The sequence below is a fragment of the Patella vulgata genome, chromosome 2 (genome assembly GCF_932274485.2).
Source record: "Patella vulgata chromosome 2, xgPatVulg1.2, whole genome shotgun sequence".
Classification (NCBI taxonomy): Eukaryota; Metazoa; Mollusca; class Gastropoda; family Patellidae; genus Patella; species Patella vulgata.
In genome coordinates, this window is record NC_065880.2 from 73587041 (window position 1) to 73600241 (window position 13201).

Genomic DNA, 13201 nt, shown 5'->3' on the forward strand with positions numbered 1-13201 from the left:
CTAATTATAAACCGAATGTGTTAAGACAGTTCATACATATCACTCAAAAATTTTTTAGTACAAACTCAGTTGATTCACGCTCGATTTGCTACTAAACAAACCCATCGGTTTATTTTCTCAACAGTGTGACCCGAAGTGACCGCAGATTTATTGACCTTGTATGAACTTATCCATAGCTATATCCTTACACCGAGAGATATTATCTAGTCTCGGTGAAAAGAACCAAGGTCATCTGGTAGAAAATTACTTTTGTATTTTTTGGAACGGAAAACAGTGTTTTTAGAAGCAAACTAACCTGCCGCACATGAGGAAGTCATTATACTAATAATAAATGCGTTAGATACTGACAGAGCAGCCCCGAGTCAAACAATCGCCGCCCGAGCTGTCTTTGTCAGCTAGTTTCACAATATCGTGCAATAGGTGTATTAATGTGATTTTTAGGTTTAACCCCGCAAACAATGCCAAAATAGTGTTTTCACTGCTTACAGAAAACTGAAATTTAAAAAAAAAAAAATTTCTGAGGGTGACCCTTCCACACACTCCCTATCGAGCTGCCGCTCGGTCTGCGCAGCCTCATGCCTGGCACATACTGTCAACATTGTATATTTTTCCGTTTCCGCCCTTCCCCCCCACAATATATATTTCACGGCTACGTTGCGACGGTACCAGCATACCCAGTTGTTGACACCCATTACATCACTCCTGTCTAACAAATCATAAAGCTGTGGTGTTACGGTGGCGGCATAGTATTTCACCGTAACACCACACCCACTCTAACCATTCATAATACATCTAACTATCCCTTTACAGCACTTCACTCCCTACACATTTCCCCTCGTCCTACTTTCCCAAACGTCAACAACACATCTCATACATCCAGTTCGCTGATTAACCCTTGTACCACGTCTACTGGATTGTCTGGCACGGTTTCCCCCTTGTCAGCAGTCCAGGAATTTAGGGTCTGAAAAGGAACAGCTTCTAGTTGCTTGTATGGGATGGGAAAACGAGGCACGGTGTAGTTATTGCCGTGCACTTTAAAGAACCCTTAAAATGAGAGTAGGTTGTAGCACACTGATTGGCATATACCCATCTTCATAAGCTTGGTCGGTTGTATGTTAAACCACATTTCATATTTCTTCCCGAGCAAGGAACATTATCAGCAAATGATCTTGAAATAGCCTGCCGATTATCATCAGTATTTTGTATTTCCACAATTTAAACAATAATTGATTTACTGCATCTACAGATGACAGATGGCAACCTTCATTAAATCTTTTACGATTCCCAAATCGTGGAAACATTAGTTCACTATCTCATACAGTTTTTGATTACTTTCTGTTAAAATGTGATCTTCAGACAGATTGTGTAATAAACTGCATAATCAGCTGCAAAACCTACGATCACTTTGAAAAACAATTCTTTATCCAGCAACCTTGATATTTAAGTATTGCCAGAAATGATTCTATGAGTGGACTACTTGGCACCAATTAGCGATAGAATTGGTGATTAGTCTGCGTCATATTTCACGTATTTCTGACTTCAGTCGTATAAGTTTTTCATAAGAAAACAGATTTGTGAACTTTCATGTTTAGCTCTATTTTTTTTCTTTCTCTAATTTTGCCCCAAAAATACATATTTCATCCGTAGAGTTGTGTTGCATACTGAAAGATGTTTTCTTTATCTCCGTTTTTTATTTTTGGGAGATGTATTTTTGTATTGAAAGATATGTTGTGTGTAGTAACATTGACTCATTGAGCATTTTAAGCTACGGGAGATAAGAGATATATGATCTAAGAATGATGATTGATTTATTTTCCTGGTTTCTGATCTTCCTCTAAACTCTTTTCTACTCTGAAAATAATTTATCCAAACTCTTATATCCCTTTTATCTAATAGTAAGTGCACGAGGACGTATCTACACATAAACAATTACACAAAACAAACCCACGGACACCAGGGGGGTTGGATGGCCGAATGGTTAGCACATGCCCGCTGTATCAAATGGTCTGTCACTGAGTCAACTGGCGGGATTTTGATTCCCCCGGTTGTACTTGACAAGGAGTAGGGTAGCCTGTCCAATCTCGTGGGTTAGTCCCGAAATGACCTAGTTTGTGTTGAGTGGACGTTAAACCCTATTTCTCTCTTTCTCTCTCCACAGACACCACACAATATACTCAGATATTTCAAATAAGTGAATGGATCCGGGGTAAAGGATCGGGCACCATTATTCACTGTGGTCACTAGACATGCTTTCTGGTGTGGTTTCCCCTCCTTGTCAGTGGTGCAGGATGTAAAAGAACCCTTGACAGTTGGAATTTCAAAATGAGAGTAAGCTGTAGTACCGCTGTCGGGGCAAAATTTCCTTCATAGCACACTGTATGGTGTATGCCCATTTTTCATTAGCCCAACCGGAGCAGAATAGTAGGACATTAAACCTCATTTCAAATTATTTCCCTACACATGCATCTGAGTTGACAAGTTTATCCAAGAACAAGGTGATTGCTAGTCACGGAACTTGTCTCCTCCACCTGACAACTGCATGTTGAAAATTCAGAAATGTACTTGGGACTAGGCTAAAATGTTCAGCAGAAAATTATCCTGTTTAATTCCTTTCATTTTACTGTTAAAAATCCTTACTTCCATTTAAAATACTATAGACTGACAGAGACTATTCCCTATTTTAAGAGAGAGAAATGGGGTTTAACATCTACTCAACACAAACTACGTCATTTCAGGACGAACATATTGTTCAATTTTATTTCAATAATTCAATTGATGTCAAATTGAAAAAATATATATATGTATATTTATCTTCTGTCATTCAAATAATAAATATGCCCTGGAAATTGATGAGATTTCTAGATATAGTGGTAGTTAATAGCTAGGAAGGGAATCTTCAATTCGGCTTAAAATTTGATAAGTTTTTTGGGTAATGATATTGTTAATAGGTTGAAAGGGCATCTTAAATTGGCCCGGAAAAAGATGAGTTTCCTGAGTATTTTTGCTGTTAATTTGTTGGAAGGGAGTCTGAAATTGATGAATTTTCTGTATGTAGTTTCAATAGGTTGGAAGGGAGAATTCAATTTGGCCTAGAAATTGATGAGTTTTCTGGATATTGTTGTTGATAATAGGTTAGAAGGGCGTCTTAAATTGATGAGTTTTAGGGATATTGTTGCTGATAATAGGTTAATTTTGGAAGAGAGTATTAAATTGATGAGTTTTCTGGATATAGTTATTGTTAATAGGTTGGAAGGGAGTCTGAATTATACTAACTGAGATTTGTTGTATACCTGTTGAGTACAGTAAAGGTAGTGAGTACCTACCAAGATGTGGTATAAATATGGTACCAATGTTTATTATTATAAATCAGTGCAATACCGGTAGATACGAGTGTAAATGTGTGTCACTAGTTAAACATATGTCGAAGATAAGAAAAAATAATGTTTGTATAAACAAAACTAAATGAAGGAGCAGTAAGCACAGGGAAAAAACTTTCATCAAGTGTTTTTCCTTTTTAGTTGTTTGGTTGAATGAATACTTTTAATAAGATTGATAATGTTACAAGCAGTTAAACATCAAACGGAATTACGTTATTGTTAGTAATGGAAGTCAAAATATTGTAATACTTGCCAGTAAGCCAGCAAAAGATTGTTAAAAAAATTAGAATGAAATGGGGTTTAACATTATTGGCCTACTGTTCTGCTCTGACTGGGCTAATGATGTCCAGCGTACACCATACAGTGTACTTAGAGGAAAATTTTGTCTGGACAGTGACACTATTGCCTCCTCTTATAACGAATTCCAACTGTCAAGGGTTCTTTTACGGGCACGCCAATGTGTACACAGGACCTCAGTTTTTTGTCCCATCCAAATAAATATGCATTGTCCCTTGCCAGACCTCTGTCCTGCCCCACTGAGAAGTGGGAGAAACCATGCCGTAAAATTGATTAGTGGAGAAAGCTGAACAAATATTTTATTCTACAAAAAGTTTATAAATTCTATAGTAAATTACAAGTATTTTATTATACAAAAAATTTGTAATTTTTATCGTAAACTACAAATATTTGTACTAAAAGTACAGGTGAATGCTGTTTGATTCATTCATTATTTTTACCTTTTAATTGAAACACATGTCAAAATAACCTTGGGGAGATAAAATTATGGAGTTTGTAATCAAATTGCTCCGCCTGTTTCTCCCTGGCTCATTAGTCTGCCAAGCAACTATGGCAGAAAATATTAATTAAGCGAATGCAAATTATTATTGGCATACACTTTGGTAATATATCAATCTTCTGGCATGTTTTGTGAATGGAATAATATGTTAACAATCTATTTGCTTTACAGCCTGTTCAGATCTGGTGGTTGGAATGATTATCCATGTACACAAATGTTTAGTTCGCATATTTCAGGATATATGTGTGAAATATGGTGATATTCTATTAGTATGGTGCTGTTGAAACCTCAAATTGAAAGTTTCAAAAAAGCATATTTTGAAATTTCATACATGAGCAGATGCAATGCCAGTGGGCTGGGACTGCTGGGTAGAAAATGGGCCACTGGGCTCGATAAAAATACTGCCGAAATTCTATTGATGATTAATGGACCCCAGACTAGTTTTAAACCCTAGTCTGCTACTGTGTATGAGCTCACAATTCTTGGTAGATCTTTTTGTATTTAAGCCGATTGGTTGGCAAATCTGATGTCAATTTGATAAGATTTACTCCTGAACTGAAAACTGTTCGTCTATTTAAGAATATATAGGTTGTAGTAGTTGTTGTGCTTGCTTACTTGTAAAAAAAAACTCTTGAAAACATTTCTCAATTGAAATTGGCATCTCTCATTGTGGAAGTTCTGTGTAGCGCAGCTATTAAATATAAGAATATTCAGTCCTTAGTTCTGAATACTTCTGATTTAATGTAAAACATATGAGGTATTTTATTCTAACAAGTTGTGGAATATCTTAAATTTTTGTGTACTACTGGCATTTAAAAAGCACATGTTTTTTCAGAATATCTTTACCAATTTCTTGGCATGCTTGCATACACACTATTGTCCAATATACATTACAGACAGTTTATTATATAGAAACTGATTTCATTCAAATAGACAATTTATTTTCAAATGCATATAGAGGGGGGGGGGGGTATGGCCGAATGGTTAGCTCGTGTGTGTTGTATCATAAGGTCTGTTATTGAGTAGTGTCACCTGTCCAACCTTGTGGGTTTTCTACTAAAGACCCCTATACGCGCAAGTCCCGAAATGACCTAGTTTGTGTTGAGTGGACGTTTAACTCAATCTCTGACACGCACGCTGTATCATAAGGCCTGTCATTGAGTCAACAGGCGTGGTTTCGAATCCCCGGTTGTACATGACAAGGAGTGGGGTCGCCTGTCCAACCTCGTGGGTTTTCTCCGGGTCCTCCGGTTTCCTCCAACTGTTAAAGATCCCTACGCGCAAGCAAATTATTGAAATAAATTTAAAACCATATGTTAGTCCCGAAATGACTTAGTCTTTGTCGAGTGGACGTTAAACCCCATTTCTCTCTCTCTCTCCATCTCTGACAATGTGTAGGAGAATATGAAACTTGATTTGATATTTATTGTTTATTTCTTGCAATGTCATGTATTCTGTCTTTTCTGCAGGTTTATCTTGTAGGTTTTGTCTTGTATGTAGTGCAGTCCTCCTGCACTTAACTTTTAGGAATTTACTAATAGTGGTTTAATATCTGTTTTCGCAACAGTGAGATCGCAGACAACATTTCGGAGAAGCCAGAACTAGCTCCGGTATATTAAAATACAATTTTGCAATATTTCCATTAGGCATTGGTGATTTTACACCTTTTATATACCACAACAATTGTACATGCAAGACAAACCCAAGGGATTACTTTGACAGCGACCTGCTAAAATAATAAATGATTTATAACTTTACCCACAAGTCCATTACTGTTAGAAATTCCGAAAAAGCAATTCGTTCTGACAGATCAGATAAAGGCTAGCAGAAGGTGATATTACACCATTTGAATGTTAATGGAGATACAACCAATCCTTATTTATATACTATTTTATCACCAGGAGCTTTTTACACCTTCAGAACTGGCCAATGATCTTCGATTGATTCAGTAATACTAAGCTTCGTCTGATCGTAGATTTGTTTGGATATTTTATAAAATGATTGTATTTTCATTTATTTGAGGCTATAAATCATGATAAGAATCAACACAGAAGTTGCAGTGTATGCCTTCTGAAAAAAATCTTAAATCATTTGGATTGAGGTATGGCAGTAGGCTGTGATTATTGGACAGAATCATAACCATTTTCTCCAGACATTTTTGTTTATAGTGATGACAATCGACAGAGCTTACCATATGATGTTCCTTAAGTGAATGTGATTGAGTTGTGCTCAAGGCAGGATATGGTTTCTCTTTCTAGAACTCTAATACCACTTCTCATATAAATGGGATGTTCAGTTAGCTTACGTAATTTGTTGCAGTAAGAAATGCACAGAAACATCTGGTGAAAACTTCTTGGACAAAATGACCATTTGATGTAGTTCAGATCAGCTCATTCAAAGGTTCAAACCCTGCTGGAAAAGACAGTTCATCTTTAGCTTATATAATAATCATATAATTATTAATTGTTGTGTCTACTACCCAAAAAAATAATCATAAAGACAATATAAATCTTTGACCATTCCATTAGTCAGACATGTAAATTTCTACTTTGGGATCCATAAAAACGTCTACGTTAGGTTTAAGTACTAGAGTGTAGTGTTAGATAATGGATGTAAAAAATAAAGGAATTTGTCAATCTTTTTATGGATACTGATGAGTTGTTTATTAGTTTGTACCTGAAGATTACCACATATGGTATTAAAAAGTCTGAACTGTAGAATGATCAAACTATTTTATATTCAAGCACAGACAGGTGGTATATTTCTTTTCAATCAACGCCTTCCTTAACCCAGTCGGAGTAGAACAGTAGGACGTTAAAGTCCATTTCGTTTGTTTTCAATCCATGGAAGAATATTTGTGATATTTTTTTTGTTGTGGACAATTTTATCCCAGACAGTTCTGCATCTTCATTTCGTTTTCCAAGGCCGCTGGAATTTTTGGGGGGATCCAAGGAAGAATATTTGTGGATAATTTTATCCCGGATGGTTCTGCATCTTAATTCCATATTCCAAGACAGACAGGTGGAATAAATTTCTTTTCAGTCCAACGAAGAATATTTGTAATATTTTCTCTGTGGACAATTTAATCCCAGACATCTTAATTATGGAGTTTTATTTGAATTTGAATTTCAGTAACATGTTTTAATTATTAGATGTTATGTGGTTTTATGTATTCTACAGTATATTATTATGGAGAATGATGAGTATTTAGCTGTGACAGCTGTTACACAATGAAACTTGGTTTATTACTCATATATCCAATGATATGTACAATATAATAATGTTATTTATTGAATAAATGACAAACCAATTGAATAACTTCCATGAATTGATATTTCATTTGACATAAATATGCAGACTAGGGCGGAGAATTTGATGAACTGTCAGTGTCCATGCTTGGAAATGCTGATATTTTTGGGATTAGAAATATGTGTCGATCTCATCATTCTCAGAATTAAATCATAACAAAAGACGGAAATATGAAGATAATAATATGGGCATTTTTATGAATATGTGTATGGTTGTGCGGAAAACGACAATCATAGTTCCTTTATGCCCTCTGTGCCAAGTAGAAAATGCACCACACCTATTATTAACAAGTTAAAAGGATAAGAGCTTATTATTTTACTCTGTTCATTGTTCTTGATCATTGCATAGAAAATCCATTTAAAACAGGGAATAATTATGTGCACTGGCATAAGGATGTCGAATAATAGGAAATAATGGTTGTGAAATACAATAAGATAGATATAGTTATTAATAATTCAGAAAGTCACGTAAAGTAAGAACTATAGAACCCCTGATGTGGACATGTGTATTGAAGGAGAAGTAGTGTTACATAATCTATATCTATTGAGTGAGAGACAAAGGACAGCTTCTAAAGGAATATATACATGAATAATAATGTATCTATATTTGATACAAGGATTCTGTTTAATGTAGGAATATGTGTATAGCGTCTGTGAATAGTGACATTTCTAGATTTGATTCAAGGAAATCTGTTTAATATAGAAATATGTACAACGTTCAGGAATATAGAAATATATTTGATTCAAAGGATTCTGTTGTACAGCGTTCATGAATAATAACTGATATATCATTTATTCAAGGGATTCTGTTTAATATTGGAGCCTTGTTTAATATATTGCTTGTATTTAATATAGGATATTATTAACAATCTAAGTATATTGACTGGAATAATGGAATCATGATTTAATTTATACATGTACTGATCAAATTGATAGTGATGTTGAGCAATAATCATTTGTTTTGAATTTATATTTTTGACAATTGTCCCTAGTAATCATTTGTTCAAAAATAATACTATTGACAAGAGTTCATAGTGACCTTTTGTTTTGAACTGATCAAGACTTCATAGTGATCACGAAATAATAGAAAAGGATAACTATACAATACGATTTTTTTTATTGCTAGAAAAGTTTGCATGTGTACAGCCTGTATGTAAATGTCAGTGAACATTACCAATGTCATGGGAATTAGGAACACTTAAAGAACGGTGCAAGAGTTGACCTTTTAAGGAATCAATCTCTAAAAGCTGTCTTTGTCTGAATTATTTGCGTTGTTAATATGAGAGTTAAATGTGAGAACATGTTTCTCGTGTCTGAGTATGGATTATAACAAATGATTTCGACATATTTTTATTGTCAATCGAGTTACTAGTTATCTCCCCTCATGTTTAACTGTCTGGGATCTCGGTGTAAAGACACCTTGTCTCCTACGACAACTGACATGACCGACGATTCGTTTCACGGCATGTTCAATGATAAATTCAAGTCTAAGGTAGGTTTACTGATCAGATGAAATCGTTTTAAGCCTTTTTTGGGGGATCTCTCTAAGACCTTTTATATATTGAACTTAAGGTGTTTGCTATTATAGTATAACGATAAAAAATAAGTCAAGGACAACTTGATCAAAGGAGAATTTATAGCATTATGAAAAAAAGACATTTAAGCCTTTTTTGGGGGATCTCTCTAAGACCTTTTATATATTGAACTTAAGGTGTTTGCTATTATAGTATAACGATAAAAAATAAGTCAAGGACAACTTGATCAAAGGAGAATTTATAGCATTATGAAAAAAAGACATTTATGAAAAAAAGACATTTATAGCGTTATGAAAAAAAGACATTTTTAGTTAAGTTTACGACAAATTGAAATAAAATTGGTCCATGCGGTTGTGTCACTTGTGTGGTTCATTATAAGATTTTAGGGATCTTGATATTACCTTGGTGAAACCAATCAGTCAAATGACGGATGATGGATGTGTGGTTATTTCTGAAACAAATTATGTGGGTTGTTGTCTATTTCAAACATTTTTGAGTGTTATATTATATCGTTATTCCATTTTATTTTGTAGATCTACACAGACTGGGCCAACCATTATTTGGAGAAATCACGGAATAAAAAGTTTATATCCGATCTGCAACAGGACATATCTGATGGGGTTCTGTTAGCAGATGTCATTGAAGCTGTCAGTAAGTAGAACAATTTTTATATTATTGTGATACACCAATTTCTTAAAAAACCTAAATATGTTGATTTAAGTGACACTTTTAGCTTTTAACTACAGTTAACAATGATTTTAAGCACCCGGCTTTGTTAAATAACCTGGCAGACACAGGCAGCACATATGTGGTATTTTATTGTTTTTCTGAAAATCAGTGTCAAGTCTCATTTTCTACTAGAATGAATTAAAAAAAAAAAATATGCCGTAAAAAATGTGATTATCAATATGCCAACTGAAATGTATCGAGGTCTTAGCCAATACTATTACACTATATTTAATTTTTCTATTACAATAACATAATTAAATCAACACACATATATTAAAAAAAATAACAAAAACTGATTATTTTTTTTTATGTAAGTTTTTAATGTTAATATCGTCATCACCTGCTTCCATCAGTCCTAAAATATTGACTGTGTCATACAAATGAGGCATGTTGAAATTCAGAATTGTTGTGAATATCATAAATGGCCATTTCACTATTTTATCAATTTTCATTCATGGGCTTTGAATTTGAATACCCTTCAGATTAGTGGGTACAATGAAGAACTGTATGAAAATTCTGAATTTTCAATCACTGATTAATTATTCCTTGATTATGTTTTTAATTAATTTGATTTAAATATGAATTAAATTCCCGGTATGGCATATGTATATCTTCATTAGCCCACTTGGTGTAGGATGCTACAGAATCGTAATCCAGGTCTGGAAATTTCTACATCTTAAAAACATTTATTTGGAGATTAAAGGGAGACAACTCTTTAATAGTGAAGAAGACACTAATAAAAACTAGTATTACAAGATTTTATACAGTAGTTGCTTCTCTTAAGTCTTTGGGCTAAAGAAAGTGATTTTATACATAAAGCTGTGTACATCTATCGCATAGCAGAAAGCCTCTGAGTGAATTATTGAATATCAGTAAATTTTATTGGAATTGGTCAGGGGATAGATACAAATTTAAAGAATAAAGGGGAATAACTCTTCTAATAATAAGTGCAGAAAAAACTCACAACACTTGAAACAAACAGCAACCCCAAGCAAGACACATCATGCAGACATTGTCAGACACTGTCAAACAAGCACTATCAAATCAGGTGAATAGAAATAAAATGAAAACACTCACAAAAAAGAGAAAATTTCCCAAAAATGGTATTATACTAGTGTATGCCATGGAAGTTTGTATGTTTGTAAGAAATCTTAAAGGGACAATAACACTCTTGCTAGCTTGACAGCTCCAGTAAATAAATATTAGCCTTATTCTAAGTATTAGATGTTTAAGTGTCCTACCTGGTGTGTAAATTATCCATTACATCCTATTTTACTTGTCCAGAGGGTTCGAAAATATTTTTTAATCCAAGTCACATTTGAAAAGGTTTACGTTAGACTTTTCAAATCATTTAGTTGAATTTTTCCAATTTTTTAAATTAGGTGTGTTAAGATGAAATTTGTGTCATCAATTAATTGGAAAACTGTAAAATAGTACAATTTGTTGACCAGAATAAAGATTGGGACATATTACAACAAGAGTGGTATTGAGCCTTTAATGTTAGTACATAGATAAAAATGATTAGGTCTGTTCAGTTTGTATTATTAAGGAGGCATGGAATCTGTTGAAGAAAATTTACCTAAAAGTTTCCCGTTGTTGGAATACATGTAGTTAAGAGGCTTTTCCCAATCTGGGGTGTTGGGTGTCTGAATGGTTAGCATGTGCTAAAGACCCCTAAGCGCAAGCGAATTATTGAAATAAAAATTAAAACCATGTGTTAGTCCCGAAATGACCTAGTTTGTGTCGAGTGGACATTAAACCCCATTTCTCTCTCTCTCTCTTTTTTCGCAATCTAACCAGCTTCATAATGAAATCAAATTATCCCTCTTTCTTAATTTGATTTTAATAAGTTAATTAGAATATTAATTTGTATTCTGCACTTTATTTTAGTCACAATACTTGCACTTTCATTCATTCACATGTGTATATTACTTTTAAAAATCGTCCTAAATCTTTACAACTTCAAGTTGTTCATTGTCATTTCAGGGAATTTTTTTAACCCATTCAAACTACAATATTATGAACGTTGTCCAAAAATGGTTCTATTGTTTTTAGTATTTACAAATATATTATGAATTAAAAATTCCACAAATAATTTGGCAGGTCTTTATTTGGACCTTAAATGTTGTATAAATTATTAATTAGACATTTATTAAACTGACAATCCATAATAATTCTCGATGTCATCGGATGGCTCTGATTTTAAGTAGATCTGAATGGTTTGGCCATTTAAGACTCGATTGACCAGTACGGTGGTGACGATTAATGCACACATCTTGTCAAAACTACAACCATTGATAACTTCGCTAAAAATAAAGTAATTTGAATGAAAGTTGCAATATATTCATTTTGTATTATCTATTTTTGAACTGTTATAGAGAGAATGGCCAGCTCTTTATTTAAATCTTACATAATGCTTGTTTAAGAAATCAGTTTGATTACATTTTAGAATTGGATTATGCTGATGCTGTGAAAATTACATACTGTTCAAACAAGATCAGCGGCATTCAGGAAGTGAATCAAATCTTAGTTGGGAATGTTTTTGTAATAAGAAGGAAAATAACATGTTTGTATCAATAACCAAAATGTTATATACATATGTCAGATGGTTAAACTTTTAAAAATGAAAGTAATTGATAAATCTAACCCTAATCGTTCTGTGTGTAATTATCTGATTGGCACACAAATTAGATGTTATTTTGCTTGAATGATTTTAAATACATACGATTAACAAACCCAGACGATATATGTCAGATATTAATTGATATGTTGGGATGATTAAGGCTTTGTTTCACAGTTCTGAGTTAAAGCACGTCTGTATAGATAGACAACTGATAAATTGCCAATGTTTTTTTTTAGAATCTGGTCTTAAAATTGTTGGATTTAAATTGTTTGCTCAGATATATTTAAAGTAGAAAATTTTGGAAATCACACCCTTCGCACACTGGAATAAATATGTAATTTAAGACAATACACAATCATAAATACTTTTTGAAAAAAGCAGAGGACTATCCATCTGTCATGTTTTGGAAAAAACTGTTTTAATTTTGGAAGTTCTTGGCAACTTTTAATTGTCTGCAATATCACTTTTATGGAAGCAGATGTTAAACAACCAAGAAGATAAGAAGGCAACTTTAATCACTGGATATTCTCAATCCATGATAACTGTTAGTCAACAAAATGCTGCTTTTATAATGATTTCTCAAAAAAGATGGGTTTAAAATTAGGCCTAATACGCCAGCCCCTATGGCAGGATGGTACGCTCCCCAAGATTTGACAGCTGTGTTGCAGTCAAGACAGAATGTGTTGTACTTTTGCCGCTAGACAATTGTATGCCATTTAACAAAATTGTTTAAACATGATGATTATTTCTCAGCTAAAATGAGACAATCAGGTCAGCCTTAATTGTACGACAGTTTATGATCTATTACTGGTTGTTTGAAATGTCTAAATATT

At 33.6% G+C, this 13201-nt stretch overlaps 1 protein-coding gene across 1 annotated transcript in view; it reads left to right on the forward strand.

The window, feature by feature from the left end:
• Positions 1-13201, forward strand: part of LOC126811771 (neuron navigator 2) — a 341849-nt gene that overhangs the window by 143444 nt on the left and 185204 nt on the right. Inside the window, exon 2 of the mRNA XM_056098693.1 lies at positions 9550-9667. Coding sequence (XP_055954668.1) covers positions 9550-9667 — 118 coding nt within the window. The remainder of the gene's footprint in view (positions 1-9549; positions 9668-13201) is intronic.